The sequence below is a fragment of the Oxyura jamaicensis genome, chromosome 24 (genome assembly GCF_011077185.1).
Source record: "Oxyura jamaicensis isolate SHBP4307 breed ruddy duck chromosome 24, BPBGC_Ojam_1.0, whole genome shotgun sequence".
Taxonomy (NCBI): domain Eukaryota; kingdom Metazoa; phylum Chordata; class Aves; order Anseriformes; family Anatidae; genus Oxyura; species Oxyura jamaicensis.
Window position 1 is genome coordinate 90,869 of NC_048916.1, and position 17,453 is coordinate 108,321.

At 58.1% G+C, this 17,453-nt stretch overlaps 2 protein-coding genes across 3 annotated transcripts; one reads left to right on the plus strand and one right to left on the minus strand.

The window, feature by feature from the left end:
• Window positions 1–3,475: 3,475 nt before the first annotated feature.
• On the plus strand, window positions 3,476–7,062 carry NRGN (neurogranin). Its single transcript, XM_035346015.1, has 3 exons — window positions 3,476–3,707; window positions 5,634–5,840; window positions 6,919–7,062. Exons 1-2 carry the CDS (start codon window positions 3,693–3,695, stop codon window positions 5,838–5,840), a joined length of 222 nt encoding a protein of 73 aa, XP_035201906.1. The 5' UTR covers window positions 3,476–3,692; the 3' UTR covers window positions 6,919–7,062.
• Window positions 7,063–7,779: 717 nt separating this feature from the next.
• ESAM (endothelial cell adhesion molecule) lies at window positions 7,780–15,639 on the minus strand. Of its 2 annotated transcripts, none has more exons than XM_035346010.1 (7): window positions 15,549–15,639; window positions 10,338–10,495; window positions 9,665–9,878; window positions 9,432–9,587; window positions 9,081–9,203; window positions 8,846–8,984; window positions 7,780–8,518 (listed from the first exon to the last, which is right to left on the minus strand). In XM_035346010.1, exons 1-7 carry the CDS (start codon window positions 15,592–15,594, stop codon window positions 8,185–8,187), a joined length of 1,170 nt encoding a protein of 389 aa, XP_035201901.1. In that variant the 5' UTR covers window positions 15,595–15,639; the 3' UTR covers window positions 7,780–8,184. The 2 variants fall into 2 exon arrangements, with proteins under 2 accessions (XP_035201901.1, XP_035201902.1); XM_035346011.1 differs by lacking the exon at window positions 15,549–15,639 and adding an exon at window positions 12,801–13,050.
• Window positions 15,640–17,453: the final 1,814 nt, after the last annotated feature.

A 17,453-nucleotide genomic window follows, 5' to 3' on the forward strand; every position in this document is an offset into this window, starting at 1 on the left:
GGCCGGCCCCTCCCGCTCGCCACGGCCAGGCCGCCGCCGCGCACGTCAGGCCCCGGGCGGCTTCTGCGCGGGCGCGGCGGGAGGAGGGGGGCGCGGTGCCGGGCAGCGCCCCCTGGCGGCGGCGCGGGGCGGGGCCTCCTCCCGCCCCTCCCGGGGGTTCGAGCCCCGGGGCCGCCCGCTCGGGGCCGTTCCGGGAGGGCCGGGACAGCGGCCCCCGGCTCCGGCACCGGCCCGCGGCCGCCGAGCGGCTTCGAGGGGAGCCCGGCCTCCGGCTTCGCCTCTCCCTCACAGAGCTCCGCCGCCGGGGGGCACGAGGAGGACGAGGGGGCCGAGGCAGGGAGCGGGCGAGGAGGCGAGGAGCCCCCTGGAGCGCCCCATCGCGTGCCCGGGAGCGGGCTCCGAGTGCCCCCGGTAACGGGGACGCCTCCCTCGGGACCCAGCCCGAGCGATCGCCTCATCCCCCATTTGGAAACGTCCTAACCCAAAACGAGGAGCCACGACTGGAAAACCTGAATTTCCCTACCAGGTGGTCTCACGGGGCAGAAAATAATCTCCCACACCACCACTGGGGCGCTTCCATAATGAGAACTTAATAAAATGCCGCAAATAATCCTCTCCCAAGATCCCCACAGTTATTAGCAGCTCTCACCTGAGATCTCTCCACATAAAGCTCAAATTTAGGAGCTTGTTGGAGTGCACCCTGCCCTTCCACCATGACCGAAGGAGGGAGAAAATCTCTGTATAAAGATGCGCGCCTCGAGATGATATTTAATGCTCTATATTTAGGCCCCTGCATCCCTGGAGGTTGTCAAAATCTAATACCGTCCCTGTGAGAAGGAGGGATGTGACATTGCTCCTCTTCCACCACCCCCCCACCAAGAGTGGGGACGAGGTGCTGAGGCACCTTCCCAGCTCTGCCGTGATTTGAGGGGGGACCCGGTATGATTCCTCCCGGATGTGTTTGGGAAGCACCAGTGAAACCCAGGCTTCCCCAGCAAAAATCAAAATCCCTGAAAAAGGGGTGATGGGGGGGGGCTGTTCGTTTATGGTGGGTCTGCAGCTTCTTCCCCACCCCCCTCCAGTCACCTCAGGGGGAAGCCATGCCACCCCCCAGAGCTGGCGTCGGGAGCTGCCATATGCAGCCTGAGAAAAACAGGAAGGAGGGATGGGGACAGCAGGCGGGGACCCCGTGCGGGTCCGGTGCCAGCTGCTGCACGGTGACCCCGCAACGCCTCACCGACTGCCAGCCCTGGCAGAGCCCTGGCAGCTCCCCTTGCCGCTCCTCAAAGTGCTCGGTGCCGGTGCTGGCGTGTCCCCAGGTTGGAACGTGCCATCCCCTGCAAGTGTGGCATGGTCACCCACCTCCATCCCTGCGCTGCGTGGACATGAGTTTTTACCTCTGCATCCCGGGGTCATGTTTAGGAGATGCTGGGCGCCTGGAAAGCATCACCCAGGGTGGGTGGTTTTCAGGGGCCCCCACCATGAGCAACAGCCCTGGTAGGAAAATGCACAGGCTGGCTCAGGCTCAAAACACTGCTAATGATTAGAAATGTTCTGGCATTTTGCATCCCTCCTCCGCAGCCTGCGGGATTCGCGGTGCTAAGAGGCTCTGCCAGGACTGGGGGGCTGCGGATGGAGCGGGCTTTGGGGGGGACCTGGGACAAAGCTCCCCCCAGACTGGAATTTTTCAGGTTTTGCATGTATTTGGATGATGCTCCCAACGTTTTGCACAGACATTTGGGGGAGGGGGCTTTCCACTAGCACAGATTTTCCTGGAGCCATCCCCTTGATGCATAGATCACCCCGGCTTCGCTCAGCTCCCCAAGAAATGCCTCGTCTTGCTTTGCTGGAGGAGTCAGCCATGAGCCAGCGATCAATCTGGAGGCTCTAAAAAGGGAAGGGGGATTGGTTTCCCATCTAAAAGCGCCGTCTGAGCAGTGCTACCTTTGTCTTGAAGCTGGAGCAGGCTTTTGGGAGCAGATCGGTGCTGGGAGCGCAGCTATTTTTTCCACTCGCTGGTGGGAAGAGGTGGCATTTGCAGCAACTCGAAACTGGCTCAGGGAGAGCGGGTGCGAGCGGCTCGCAGAGATTCAAGGGATGCTCGACCAGCACCCTGCTCGCCTGTGTGCTGCCTTGGCTGATGCGGCCTGGGGGGGGCAGTAGCTGTGGACCCCTCCCACCCCCTCTTAGGCCCTGAAGTGGGATGGGGATGTTGGGATGGGGATGGGGTGAGGACGGGGAGGGGGGGACAGGGACAAAGACAATGAGGGAAATGAGGATGGGGATGGGGATGGGGACAGGGATGAAGCTGATGGGGACAGCTGATGGTGTTAAGGTTGGGGACGGGGACATAGCTGGGGATTATGAGGGGAATGATGGCGGGGGTGGGGAATGGGGACAGGGGTGGGAATGGGGACATGGGTGGGAATGATGAGGGGGATGGGATCAGTGGTAGTGATAAAGACAGGGATACAGGAAGGGGATGGGGACAGCAACGGAGATGGGGATGGTGGCAGCAGCAGCAATGGGGACTGTGACAGTGACTGGAATGGGGACGGTGATGACAACAGGTCAGGAATGATGACCCTGACAGTGAACAGGGGTACTGGTGATGCCATCAAAGAGGCAGGTCGGTGCCACCAGACCCCCGAGCTGGTAGCGGGGGACAGCAGGTGCAGCCCCACAAGCCAGCCTGCCCGGGGGTCCCTGTCCATGCGGCAGTGTGGAGGGGGGGCTCAGCGTGTTTTGGGGGCTGGTTGGAGCGAGCACCAGTGCATGGAGCCCACAGGCGAGTCGTGTGGTTGCTTAGCAACCCCAAAATGGATTTGAGGCGTGTGAGGTTGGCATCAGCAGGGGGCTCCGGGCTGCACCCCCTGCGGTGCCCTGTGAGCCCCCCATCTCAGTGTGGTCTGAGGGGTCTGCACACTTCCCCAGGGGGCTGGGAAAGTGGCTGGGCTCAGACGTTTTGATAGAAAACATCCCAAACTTGGGGAGCAGATGCTGCTGCAGGCATGCCCCGCGTGCCTACCCAGCCTCACCATCTTCATCCTTGGCCCTCCTTCGGGTTTGAGCTCTAAGTAGGTCAGAGCTGGTGTGGGAAGGTTTCCCTCTGCTCCCACAAAAGCAAACCTAGGGGCAAAGTCCCCATTGTGGGAGCTAAGTATCACCCCCAAACAGTCGCATCAGCCCCACTTGCTGCAAGTTCATCCATGTGTGCATGACCCCAGTGCCACCCCTTCCCCAAATCACCGCAAATTCAGACACAACCCTATTAAATCAGCCCCGCTGAGCACAAAGCACAGCCCCCTGCCCTATTACAAGCCCCAAAGCTCCATGCCACAGGCACAGAGCCCGTCCCATTAAATATTTGATAGCATCCTATGTGCTGCTGGATTTATATTTCATGAAGCCCCAGCACAGGCTGACGGCTCCTTTAAGCATTAGGAGGGAGTTGGAGGCGAGGGGAGTTGCTGCAAGAGAAATTGGAGGAGGCAGAGAGAGAGAGGAGAGAGAGAGAGAGAAGGGGGAAAAAAATTAAAAAACTAAAGCCCAAGCCTGGCAGGAGCAGCAGTGCTGGCGGGGAGGTGGGCTGATAGGCTCGCCCCGAGGAAGCGCATTACGTAGGCAAGCAGCTTCGCTCAACTTGCCACCTGCGTCGGGAGAGCGAGCCCCTGCGTGAGCCCCTCACCACCATGGACTGCTGCAACGTATGTACCTCGTGCCCTCCGGCTTTCTGGTTTTAATTACTTTTTTTTTTTTTTTTTTTTTTTCTCCTGTTTTTGTGCAGGGCATGGTGGCAGGGATGTGGGGTGGGGGAGGTTGTGCTGTTGTGGGGGGCGATGCTGCAGGAGTGTGGGTGCAGCACCCAGGAGCCAAACCAACTCCATTCCCTCCCCAAGATTTGCTGCAAAGCCTTGCACCCCAAGATCCCTGCTGCTCCCACGGGTGCTGCCGGGGCTCAGAGGAAAGCACCCCAAATATCCCTTTTCCAGCCAGTTTTGCACGGCATCCCAATGGGGCAGGGCAGGAAACTCCCCCCTTTCCCCAGACCCAGCAGGCAGACCCCTCTTTCTGCTCTTCTCCAGCATTACATCCCCCCAAAAGCCTCTCCAGGAGGCAGTGGAGGTTTCTTACAGCCAAGGGAGAAGCTGGTGCTTCCTCCCGCTCACAGAGGGGATCACAGCGCTGCACCCTCCAGCCTCACCCTGGGGTGAGCCCCCACTGCCACCCAGCCACCAAACAGCTCAGAGAGTGGATCCAGCAGAATGAGCATATGGTTTTTCCCCTTTTCATACCCCCCCCCTTTTTTTTAAAAAAAAAATCCTGCCTTTTCCCCCTTTTCTCTCTCTCTCTCTCTTTTTTTTTTTTTTCTTTTAACCCTCCTGCCCCATCCGGCATTACAGCACTTCTGCCTGCACCTGGGGTGGCAAAGCCCACCCTGGATATGGGATTTCCCCTGACAAAGCCCACCCTGGATATAAGATTTCCCTGTGGATATAAAAATCCCCCACCCCACCCCCACCCCAGATATAGGATTTCCCCAGTGGGTATAGGATTTCCCCCCTGCCTATAACATTTCCACCCTGACTATCGCATTTCCACCCTGGACCTGCCACTTAAGCTCCTGTCCCCCTTTCCATCAGTTCAACAAACCTCGGCGCCTCCTGTGCCACTTTGCAGTGACATCGTGTCACCTCTAAGGCAGCGCAGGGCTTTAGTGTCCCATGCATCCCCAGTGCTCCCACAGAGCCCTTGTGAGAAAAGGCACACACACACACGGCCAGGGCGCACGCTTTTGCATGAATCAGTCCTGGGTGCTTTCTCTCGTGGGCGGGATGAGCCATGGCTGCCATCCCCCCCCCAGCCCAAACATGCAGCTTGCAAAGAACCCAAAACACTCTTCAAAAATGCTTTAAAGCAAACAGGGGGTGGTGATATGAAGGATGCAGTGGCAGTGTTGTGCCCAGTGACAGCTCCCTCTGGTTCCATTTTTTTGTTGTTGTTTTTTTTTTTTTAATTATTATTATTATTTTTATTTTTCCCAGTTTTTTGCCTGTCAGCAGTGATAACTTTAATGGGGTTCGACCACTCCAAATGCAGTGGCAGGAGGGGACTGGGCTGCAGGGCGTTATATGGGGGCCATTGCACAAGGAGGCATGCTTTGGGGTCAGGATGCAAGGCACAAGTTGTGCATTTTCAGCAGGGTGTAAATGTAATTATTTCCCCACCACCTCTCCTTCCCAATTTTCCCATTGATTTTCTGCATTTTGCAGCACTTTTGGTTAAAAAGACTTGGGCAGTCAGTGGGAGCAAAGCAGGGTGAAAGTGATGACCCCTAAAACCTCCCTCTGTTCCCCTGGATGGCCCCTCAAGCACTCAGGGGACCAGAATCTGGCCCTGGCAGCACAGTGGGTCTGGATAGTGTTTGCAGCAGGGTGGTATTTGGAGGGTGGTGATGGGAAAGAGCAGGGTTAAAGCATCTTTTGGACACTGTAACCATGCTCCGTTGCTTGCATGCACCATGAATCCCCTGAGGACCTTGATTTTTTTTAGCAAAAGACCAGGTTTAGGAGCTCCTGGCATGGGGCAAAGCAGGGTCCCCCACCCTGTAACTGCCCCCTCACTGCCAGCAGGAGGGAGCCTGCACAAAGCTGGACGAGGACATCCTGGACATCCCCCTGGACGACCCCGACGCCAACGCGGCGGCGGCCAAGATCCAGGCCAGCTTTCGTGGCCACATGACCCGCAAGAAGATCAAGGGGGGGGAGATGGACCGGAAAACCAAGGATGCTGAGTGCGCCAACAGCACCCGCGGCGGCGACCTCCGCAATGGTGACTAGGTACCCCTAATGTCCCTTTCTCTTAAAGCAGGGATTCTTCAAGTAGCCTTCCCCATCCCAGCTCCTGATGGGGCCACTTGGGCTGGAGAAGGGATTTTCTTATTCCAGGAGTCAAAAAGCAAGCAGGAGGCGTTCAGGCAGCCCTGCCTTGCCCTAATTTTGCGGGCGCGCCGTAGTAGTTAGCATAGGAACGGCGGGGAAGGCAAAGCCCTAGATTTGAATTGAATTTCTCCCTTAGCAACACCACCCCAAACGCCTCGCCTCAGCACATGCTATTTTTAAAAGCCTGTGTCACAGTCTCCTGGCAGGAAAAGGGAAATTTAAAAGCGCCCACGGCACCAGAGCTGTGGGCCTGGGGGTGCTGGGGGTGCCAGTGGTGCAGGGAACAGTCCCAACCTCCGGACACTGCTTTGGGGTTGGCAGCTGTGCCGTTCTGCTGCTGCCCCAGCTCCGTGCAGGGCACTGGAGCACAGCTGCAGCTGGGATGCAGTGGAGCTGTAGCAGGGATGCAATTGGAATTCAATGACAGCGCAGTGGGGCATGGACTTGGGATGCGATGGGCATGTGCTGGGGATGCACTGGAACTGCAGTGAGAATTCAGTGAGGGTGCAGCAGGGATGCAGCTGCCAATTTTTGGTGCTGCAAAACTCTTTAAGGCCACAAGGCTCATTAGGGCTGCCTCTCTGGGTCGCCTGAGTAGGGTCTCTTCCTGCGTCGGCTCCAGCCCACAGTGAGCTGGGTTCAGCTCCCACTCCCCTCTGAGGTCCTTGGAAAAGAAGTGCCCAGGCTGAGTGTCTCTGCCCCTCAAACCCAAAGGTCACCCCAGTGCCCCAGCTGCCTGGACAGGGCAGGGGACAGGCAGGGGACAGGCAGGGGACAGGCAGGAGCAGGGGCAGTGGAAGACAGGGAGAAGTTGCAAGGACAGGGTGCAGGCAGGGCATGGAGGAGGTGCAGGATGCAGCAGCTGGGTGCAGGAGCAGGGCTTGAGCAGGGTGCAGGTGCAGGTGCAGGTGCAGGGTGCAGGTGCAGGCAGAGCCGTGCATGCAGTCTGACTGCTCTGCTCTCTTCTTGCTTGCAGGGCCCACCGGAGCTGCCCTGCCGAGCCCCCTCAGTCGCCAAGGCGCAGGAGCCCCCGCTTTGCCCTGACCCCGCATGCATCCCCTGGGCCCCCGCAGCCGGGCCCCCCCTCGCCCCCGCCCCAATAAAGGTCCCTGCCGGAGGCCGGGCTGTCCTTGCCACCATGGGGACATCACGGCGCTGGGAGAGACATCACCCGACGGGGGAGTGAGGTCATGCTGGTGGAGCTGCGACAGCCACGGGTGGGTGGGGTGGGGTAACCGGTGGAACCGCGATGTCTGGTGTGATGTCATGCCTGCATGCGTGATGTCACTGGCAAGCACCCAATGTGTGACATCATACAGGCACGTACGACATCACTGGTGGACATGTGATGGCTGGCATGATGTCACACAAGTGTGCATGGCACCCCTGGGGGACGGGAGCTAGCTCTGGTGGTACTCTGCAGCCCTCAGTGGGCGGTGTGACATCACCACAGGACGTGGTGGCTGGAGTGACATCATACAGGTGTGTCTGCCATCACAACTGGATGTATGATGGTGGGTGTAACATCATGTAGGCATGTGTGACATCACTGATGGACCCCTGATAGCCAGCCTGAAGTCACACAGGCAAGAGTTGAATGCTCTGATGCCACATGCCCCCCATGACATCACACCACCGGCCACAGCAGGTGTGATGCAGATATGGCAAGCTGTGACATCACAGCGAGGGACGGTGGGTCAAGTGGTGCACTAACACACACCGTCAGCATGACCCTGAAGGCCCTGGCTGCCCGGTGTGACATTACACAGGCACGTGACATCGCACACTCATTGCGGCTTCACCCTGAGGGACGTGGGGCCAACAACCCACCGAATCCCACAAAATCAGCCCCAAAGCATTTTAATTAAAAAATAAAAAATAAAAAAATTGCTCCTCCCACCTCCCCCCATGGCCACCTCCAACCCCCCCCCAACACTTTTAATGTTCGTTTATGAAAAATGCCCCATTTCCACTGACACATAAAAGAAAAAAAAAAAAAGGAAAAAAAAAAAAAAAAAGAGGACCCCTCCTCCAGTTGGGGCTGTTTCGGGGTGCTGGCATCGGCGGGGAGTCTCGGGCCACCAAAACCCGGAGCGCGGGCACCTCCCACACCCATTAAACAACCGCAGGACAAGTCCAGCTGCTCCAGGTGTCTTTTCAAAAAAAAAAAAAAAAGTAGAAAAAAGCCCCCAAAAGTGGGCAGGGTGAGATGTCAGAGCGGGACATCCCATTATTCGGGGGGTCACACCAAGGAGCCAGCCCGGCTCTGTGCTGGCACCATGACAGGGATGGCGCCTGCCCGTGCCAGGCTGGAGGGGGGCAGCCCCCCCGGGTGGGCAGGGGGTTGCGGGGGGTGCCAGGGGGCCCCGTTGTTGGGGGGATGGCGTACCCCAGCCTGGGGGGGTCCCCGGTAGCTGCTGGCAGCTGTGAGGACAGAGGCAGTGTCGGAGGGGGGTGAGGCCCCGTAGGGTCTGTCCCGGGCACCCGCAATGGAAGACAAGGTGCTGGTCTTGGAGATGGCGTCTGCTGGGGGGGTCCGCGTCCAGGAGGGGGTTTTGGGGGCCACGGCGTCTTCCCTGTGGACGGGGAGAGAATGGCAACACCTGCTGGAAATCTGGCTGCTCCGCACCATGCGCTCTCAAAATCACCTGTATTTTTGGCTGACACCCCCCCCCAGCCCCCAAAGCAACAGAAGAGCTCAGCCCTGATGAGCTGCAGGAGCCCCCCCACGTAGGGGACAGAAAGAGGGATTCAGCCAGTAGGAAGGGTGAACAGAGGTGGAAAATATCCTCGTTAACTCTGAAATCTAATGATGACCAGAAATCTCCTCCCCTCATTAATTCCAAGATATAGCAATAACTTGTTGTCATGGGGGAGGGGGGGGGGGGGGGAGCTGCCCTCACTTGATCTCGTTGGCTGCCTCTTCCTGGCCGTCACGTTTCTTCCTCCGGTAGCCAACAAGGCGGCGGGCAAAGAAGGCGACAGTAGCTAGAGCACCCAGGGAACCCAGCACGGCACCGGCGATGATAGCCCCCTCACTGGCTGCAGGGAGAGAGGTGGCAGGGGCAGTTTTGCCTCTCCCTCATCTCACTGCGAGGACTGTGCCTCCACTCCCCAGCCCTGCGGACACGTACTCACTTGAGTGCACCTCCAGGATGATGCTGCACTCAGCCGACCCCGCTTGGTTCTCAGCCACACACACGTAGAGGCCCGACATGTCCAGCGAGAGGTTCGTCAGCTTGAGGGTGCCCCTAGCCCGGTCTGCAGGGGAGGAATTGGGGTGCGGCACCATGGCTACCCCCCTGCCCCACACTCACCTCGGTACGGCAGGGATAGCAGGGGGCAAGGTTAAGGGGACGCTCGCCCTCCTCCCCCCTTTGCACAGCAAGGCTGGGAGCAGGCAGAGCTCAGGGGACAACCCCTGCCCTCCACCTCTCCCCCCCTCCAAAGCCTCCCAGGACTTCCCCCCACCCCCCAGCCCCACCTTACCCTGGGCAGGGGGGAAGAAGACCTGCAGGGTGGGCGCCGTGCGCTGCCACTGGTAGGCGGGTGAGGGCTTGCCCTTCTCGGAGGCACAGCTCAGCGTCACGTTGGCCCCCACCACGGGGCTGCCCCGCAGCCGGCAGGCAGGGGGGGCAGGCGGCACTGCAGGCACCACCGTTAGTCCCGGCCCCGGGTAGACGAGGGGGCACAGGGGACTGGGGTGCCCTGCAGGCCCTTACCCAGCACTGTGAGGTTGATGACGGCCACGTTCTTGCCCGTGCTGGTGGCATCATCCACCACGTTGACAGTGCACATGTACTGGCCCGAGTCACGCTCCCGTGTGGCGTTGATGAAAACTGAGATGTTGTGGGTGAGGACAGGGTACAGGAACCCCACGCGGGGCTTCAGCTCTGTCTCCTCCACCTTCACCACCCCATCCAGGTATGTCAGGATCTGTGCAGAGAAAACACCTGCTTGGACATGTCTGGATGGCACTGCAGGAGGGGAAACCCCTCCAAACCCCACATTTTGGGGAGCAACAGCAGTCACGTAAGCTACCTCCATCCTCACCCACCCTGAGCATCCACAGCATGGGAACCAAGGGCACATCCCCACCATGGACACCATGAGCACCCTACCACCATAGGCACCTCCCCATTTTGGGCATCAGGAGCATCCTCCCACCATAGGAACCTCCCCATCATGGGCACCCCAAGCATCTCTCCATCATGGGCAACCCCCCAGCATGGGCATCCCTCCCAGTGGGCTCCATGACCATCATGGGTACCATGGACATCTCTCCATTGTGGGCACCTCCCCACCGTGGGCACCCCCCTGCAGCGTGGGCAACATGAGCATCCCCCATGTTGAAGGCACCACAGGCACCTCCCCACTCTGTGCCCCCCCAGTCACCTGGAAGGGGTCAGCATCAGCCTTATCCAGCAGCCAGGTGACATAGGGCTTTTTCTGTGAGCGGCTGGTGTACCAGGCAGGCAGCACCACTCCCTGTCCCTCCACGGAGAAGATGGAGCCTGTCCCCACGTGCACCTCCAGCACAGCTGAGCAGACACCTGCCCAGCAGGAAAACGGGACGTGACTCAACCCCAGGTGCCATTTTTACAAAAAAAAAAAAAAAAAAAAAAAAAAAGAAAAAAAAATATAACCCCACCAATTGTTAGAAAAACACCCTGTTCCAAAGAAAAGAAAAGAAAAAGCATGTTATCGCCTGGAGGCTGGGCCAGAAGGAAATTTTTCCTCCTTCCCTGCCATGGGAAGGGCTTTCCGGCCAGCCGGAGGATGCAGGACAAAGCCTTCCCCTCCCACGGCCACTTCCTCCCACTAAACAAGCATGGGAAAGCCTCTGCCCCAGGCTACAGGGTGCATCAGGGATAAATCCCCAAGCTCCCCAAATGCTTTTGGAGGAGCCCACAGGATGCCATACAGCCCTGAGGCTGGAGCTACCTCCTGCCCCTGGGCGATTTCATTTTTTTATGGGGGACACCCATATAGCACCTGCTTCAGTGCAGGCACCCAGCCAGCACCCCCACATCATTTTGCACCCCCCCAGGTCCTTTGCCACCCCCACAAGTTCTAAACCAGGATGACTGCCGTGTGGCCGCTGGGGAGCCCCCCCCCCCCCCCCAGCATCATCCCACAGGGCTCTGAGGGTGTCCATGTCCCCATCAAAGTGTACCCCCCGGCGTCAATTCAAAAATAAAGTCAGGAGCAAGGGGGCATCAGAGTGGGTGACACAGGTCAGGGAGGGGGGGTGCCTGGCTTGCGGGGGGTGGGATTATTTCCCAGCTTTGCTCTGAAAAGGATCAGCTGGAAAATAATCTGCTCAGGCGAGGTCGGGTGCCCGGAAAGGGTTTGCATCGGGTTCCCTCGAGGGCTGAGAATTAAATGCCATGGGTGATCCCAGCACAGCTGCCCCATCCCCACGTCGATGGCTGTCCCCATCCCACTGTCCTCACCCCAAAAACATGGGGGGGTGAGGGGCTTTGCTGCTCCATCACAACCAGGCATCACAGCCCCGGGGGGGGGTGGATTTGGGGCAAATTTTGCAGCACAAAGGGGAAAAGGAGCTAACAGGGGGATTTGGGCATCAGTGCACAGCCTGGATGGGTTTAACCCTCAAATTAACTCACACCCAAGAACAGCCCCCGCTCTCACAGCCCCCTTTTCTCTCCCTCCCCCCACCCCACCCCCACCCCAACACGCACACAAACTTCTCCAGGATTTTTTTTTTTTTTTTCCAGGGCAGGAAGATGAAAACAAGGCGCCTGGGGGTATTTTTAGTCTCCTGCATGCATCCGCTCTTCCCCCAGCAAGGCTTCAGCACAGCTTCCCGACGGTGCCTTTCGGCCCCAGGCAGGAAGCCCTGCGCCAGCTGATAACACAGGCTCCCCCCGCAGATTCAAAGTCCTAACACACACACAGACACACACACACACACCGGTCCTCTCCTTGGGCCGGTTTGGCCAAGGAAAAGCAGGAGAAATCAACCCTGGCTGGGTGAGGGCGGACACCTCAGCACTTAAAAATAGCTAAACCCAACCTAAGAACATAAAACCTTAAGTCCTACCCAGGGGGGAAAACATGGTGGAGACAGCAGTGCAGGTCACTCAAATGCAAGTAGCTTCACAAAAATAAAAAATTAAATTAAATTAAAAGAAGTTAAAATAAAATACAGAGGATGGTTCATTAACTGCTCCGATGAGCCCAAATCACACAAGTGGTTTCTCATATTTGATTTAAGTTCGGAAATGGGAAGCCGAAGGGTCAGAGCAGGTTGGGAGTGAAAAGCAGTGATTTGGAAACCAATCACCTCCAACATCTGCACTCTTCACCCCATGAAAATTCGGGATTTTCAGCCCATCAGCATCTTTATGGCCCAGATAAAGCACAGCGAAAGCCATGTACGACAGGCAAAGTTAAGGTAGAAAGCCAAGTTCTTGGGGCTGAGCAGCAGCCAGGCACCAGCACTGGCTCAAGAGGGAGTGAAGAGCAAGATGCTCTTGGCACCAGCCACAGGCTTCCCATCAATTTTGCCTCAAGATAAAGCCCTGAAATCTTTCCAAGATCAGAGACAGCAACAAATACATATATCATTACTCACAGGGTTACCATGGCCATGAGCAAACACTTCTGCACTGAGCTCCTATGTCATCAAGTTGTTATTTCAAAAGCGGGCTGCAGGACCAGCCTGAAGTTGTCCCAGTGTAGCCAGCCCAAGCCATGTTTTCCCAGTCCCATTGGGAATCAGCGGCAAAGCTCAGCAGACACCTTTCTCCAGTGGTTCTATCCCTCCCTGTTGCCAGTTAGTACCCATATACGCAGAAATGTCTAAAACACAGCAAATCCACTGGCGCTTACTCCAGACCAAGCTCCCTTTGCTGTTACAAGCATGCATTAACACTGAAACCTAGTGACAACCAATTCGATAGCGATCTGTGGCCGCAGCATTGCTCTGTCATCCTTCAGCGATGGAGATCTGAGATCGCAGCACCATCATCACCCCCAGCATGCTGGGGAGAAGCGACGCTATCATCAAAGCACAAACGTTGTCTTTCTGGAGGATGCCTGCTTCCAAAATCACCTTTTCCTTTTTTTTTTTTTTTTAATTTTTCTTTTTCTTTTTTTTTTTTTTTCTTTTTTTCTTGGAGAACTGACCCACAGCCCCTCATGCGGGAGGAATTGCCCAGCACAAAAAGTGCTGGAAGAGCAGGTGCTTGAGCTCAGGCCGGGGATGCAGCACCAGGGGTCAGCTCCCTGGGGACCAGGACCAAACCCTTTGGCGCACGGGTGCTGCCGCTGGCATCAGCTCCAGATTTAGCCACCTCGCTGCTGCAAATCCTCTAATGCTTTAAACAGATAGAAAAAATTAAGCTGCTCGGGGTGTGCATATGCATATTGGCATGGGTGCCTGGGGCACTCGCCTGCTGCCATCCCTGGGGGCCATCCGGCTGCTGTTTGGGATGAAAAACTCAGGTTTTTATCCAACTGCCTTGAGCTAAGCACCTGCCTGGGGAGGGCTTCCCTCTGCTTGAGCCCATCTGCCAGTTTTTTTCCTTCAGTAAAAGCCTTTAAATCCCTGCACACCTCTAGCAGAGATTGCACAACCTCATTGACAAACTGCAGCACCTGTATGAAACACCGAGCTGCCCTCCCCCCCACCCCCCCGCCCCACTGGCTAAATCCTACCATTTCAGCCCAAAATGCTGTCTCCTACATTAAAACGCACCCCCGCCCTCCCTCCCGAATCTTCTTGCAAAAAGCATCCTCCCCAAAACCGCAGCACGCAGCCGGACCCTATAAGCCATTAACCACTTGGGAATTAATGGGCTGAAGACGGATTGCGTTTGATGCCCTCACTCTATAGGATTAAGGCGATCTGGCCATGTGAAACCGAGACAGAAATTAAACCGAGAGACGACGGCTTGGGTTTAATATGCTCGGCTCGTGCTTCTCCAGAGCGGAAACGATGGCCGAGCAGGAATCTGACTGGAAAAACGGCCCCTAAGAGCCTTGGAGAAAGGTCAAGAGACCGCCTTGCGTGGCCCTTCAAGGAAACGAGCCTGCACCCACCCGGCCGTGGGGTTTTCTTCCCTCCCTCAGCTCTGGACTATTTATAAATGGGCAGATAGGAGCTGCTGGTCCGCGGAACGGCGCCCGTTGGGAAAATCCACAGCGGCTTTTCTCACGACCCAGGGGCAGAAAGTGCCGTATCCTCTGGAGAGCCAAAATCAGGAAAAAAATGTGACTTTGCTATAGATAGACACGGGCAGCCAGCTTTAACCCCCGCTATGCCCAGCCCCAAATTTCACTGCTGGGCCAGCAACACGGGGACAAGGAAGAAGGAATGGGGCCACCAAGCACCATCCCCGTTTTTCTTTGTTCTTTCCCATCTTTCTCCCATCATTAGTTTTGCTATGATCCCATGTGGACCGCATAGAGTAGGATGGGATGTTTGAAAGCATCTGAACCCACCAATTTGGTGCCCAAACATCTTTTCACCACATTTCTGTGCTATGGGGTAATTTGGGTCCTGTAGCATCATGTCCCAAGACTTCGGCACGACTTTGCCCAGGCAACCTGGCAGGACCCTATGCAAATTTGCATTGCAGACAACACAGCAGCTCATCCCAGCACCCTTTAATGGCTTTTTAGAGGAAAAAATAAAAATAAAAGGGAAAAAAAAAAAAAAAAAACAGCTGTCTCCTGGGACTGGGGACCCCTAGACAGTGTCCCGCCATGGAGGAAATGCCACCCAAGCACGCCTCGCCATTGCCATTGTTTTGGGGGCCATTTCCTTTGCCAGCAACTCGAAGGGCTGTTTCCCTTTCAAGCACACCCAGCACTTCCAACCTTTCCCTTAAGATCACAAAAGGGATGGAAATGGATGGGGGTGTGAGGGAAGAAAGAAAAAAGCCCGTAGACAGGGAGGGTTGAGACCCTCTCCACTTAGCATGGCCAGGCCAGCTTGTAGGCTTCGGTAAACAGGGGAGGAGGCGGCAGGTTTTATCATGGGAAAAAAATAAATTGATTTTTTCTGCTCAGCGCTGTGCAGGACAGCAAGCTGTCAGCGGGGAAGGGGAGTCGGGCCAGGAGCACATCCACATCCCCGCGCCCTGGTCCCGTCGGGTTGATTCGGGTCCGGGGCTTTGGCGGTGCCGCTCCGTCCCCGGGGGTGCAGCGGGGTTCTGCACCGCCCCGGGGTAACTCCGCGGCCCCGTTTTCTTTTCCCTCTCGGAGCACCCAAAGAGCGGCAGCTGCCTCTGGCAGGGGATCGCGAACACGGAGAGGAGCCGGGGGGTGCCCCTGGGGCTCCCCCCGTCGGTCCCCGGTTCCCTCCCGCCCCGCAGGTCCCACCGGCTGCTTCCCGCGCCTTTTGCCGGCTGTCCCCCGGCTCCTCCCGGTGGCATCCCCGGCTGCCCCGCGCCCTGCCCGGTGCCCCCCGGTACCCCCGCGCCCTGCCCGGTGCCCCCCGGTACCCCCGCTCCGTGCCCGCTGCCCCCCGCTTCCCATCGGTCCTACCGGCAGTCCCCCTCCCCGGCGTCCCCAGCCCCCGGGAGCCCTGCCGGGTGCCCCCCCCAGCTCCCCGCCCGGTGCCGCGGCTCTCACCCAGCAGCGCAGCCAGCGCCAGCGCGCCCGGCGGCAGCGCGCCCATGGCCGGAGCCGGAGCCGCAGCAGGTGCCGGGGCCGCGCCGGGGCGGGGGGGCCGAGGGGGGGAGAGGGTCTGGGGCGGGGGGAGGGGGCGGGGCACAGGTGGGGCCGCCCCGCAGGTGGGGGCGGGGCTTAGCGGGGGGCGGGGTTTGGTGGTGGGGGCGGGGCTCTTCTCCCCACCCACACCCCGGGGGTCCAAACCACCCCCCCCCCATTCCAGCCAATCACGGTTGTTAATTAGTAGGGCTATTAATAATTAATTAGGATATTATTGCGTGGGGAGGGGAGCCTGTCACCTCCCCAGGGGTTGTGCTGCTGCTCCCCTGGGGACCCCAGAGCCCCACGGGGCTCTTCCTCCTCCCAACAGCCCCTGAGCAGACGCATTAATCCTCAAAAAGCACTAAAAAGCGTAGCCCAGAACCAAACCAAAAAGACAAAACAGGGACGTTTTGAGCCTTCCGGCTGGAAGCGGCCCCAACTCGCTGCGAGCACCCGAGCTGCGTGGCCTCGGCCTGCCTGCAGCTGGGGTGAGGAGCAGGGATGGGGCCTGGAGCAGAGGCAAGGTCCCAGAGGGATTTGGGGGGGCCTCGAGGGGGTGACTTGCAGGGCGGGGGGACGCGGCGCATCCTCCCAGAGCGAGGACTGCGGGTACCCAGGAGGCGAGGAGCTTGGCGGGCCCCAGCTGACAAAGGACACTGGCGGATCCCTTCAGCAGCAAAACCAGCCTCGAGCACGGCAGGACGCAGCCCTGGGGACAGGCGAAGCTTTGGGGACTACTGGGGGATCCACCCCGGGCCGGCGGAACAGATCTTGGCAAGAGGAGCAGGAAGAGCGGGGAAGGGACAGGAGGGGGGCTGCAGGCCGCTGATCCCAGCTGCTGGATGCCCTCTGCTGGGACAGCACCGGGAGAGGCTTCGCTGCTGGTCCTGGCCCTAATGGGTGGTAGAACCCTTATTTCTCCCCCAAAAGCCTCCCCACGTTTTTCCATCGCTCAATGCTCCAGGAGAAACAAAAAGCCCCTCTGCTAGGTGAGGCCACGCACCGGACAGCCTGAGAAGCCTTAAACCCAGGCAACCCATCCTCACTGCCAGAGGACCCCAAGTGGAAGAGCCCCATTTCCACCCATTTCTCCAGCCCCACGCTCAGCACCCAGCTGTATTTGCAGCTTTTTTGACCTTAGCTTGCTTTTTCCAGTCCCAGATTGTCAGAGAAAGTCATCACTGAACACACAGGAGTCCTTCAAATGCTGCCACGCAGCAGTGAGGAGCAGCCTCCCCATGCTGAGCCATATCAAGCGCAAGGAAAATGATGGGGGCAAAGGCGTCTCCTTGTGCTTCCCAAACAGTGGGGGTTAGATGCAGCTGGGAAGCGGTGCCAAGGGCCACGGAGCACTTCCAAAGGCTGTTCATCTTCCCTGCTAACGCTCCACAGATGATGTTCCCAAGCTGAAGACATGTCCAGAGCTGGGGAGGGAAGGGGTCAGAAGGCAGAGGCTGGAGGCAAAGGAGGAAACTCAGCTCCACCAAGGGGCACGCTGCTGTCCCACGTCCCTTGAGGCACAGCCACCAACCAGGGCCATAAAGCCACCTCCACTCCCTCCTCTCCCCAGACCTTCTGTCCAAGCCTGGCAAGAGGGATGCTCATGCACCCATGCTGGTAACAGAACAAGCACAGCGGCACTCACCATCCTCCACAGCTGCCGACCCCGGACACAATACAAACAAAACTGAAAGGCTCTCGCAGGGACGACCTCTGGAACGAAGCCCCAGTGGAAATTTCCAGGGTGCTGCTCGGAGCCCCGGCAGGAAAGCTGTGTCCCTGCAGACGGACCCCACCCCAGGAGGAGAAAGACAGCTCTAGGAG

Excerpts from the sequence above, each read along its gene's own strand:
- ESAM (XM_035346010.1), bottom strand. The coding sequence starts at position 15,594 with ATGGGCGCGCTGCCGCCGGGCGCGCTGGCGCTGGCTGCGCTGCTGG. Across the intron at positions 9,588-9,664 it reads CATCAACCTCACAGTGCTGG|TGCCGCCTGCCCCCCCTGCC; the intron begins GTAAGGGCCTGC and ends TGGTGCCTGCAG. Across the intron at positions 8,519-8,845 it reads GAGGCAGCCAACGAGATCAA|GGAAGACGCCGTGGCCCCCA; the intron begins GTGAGGGCAGCT and ends CCCCGTCCACAG.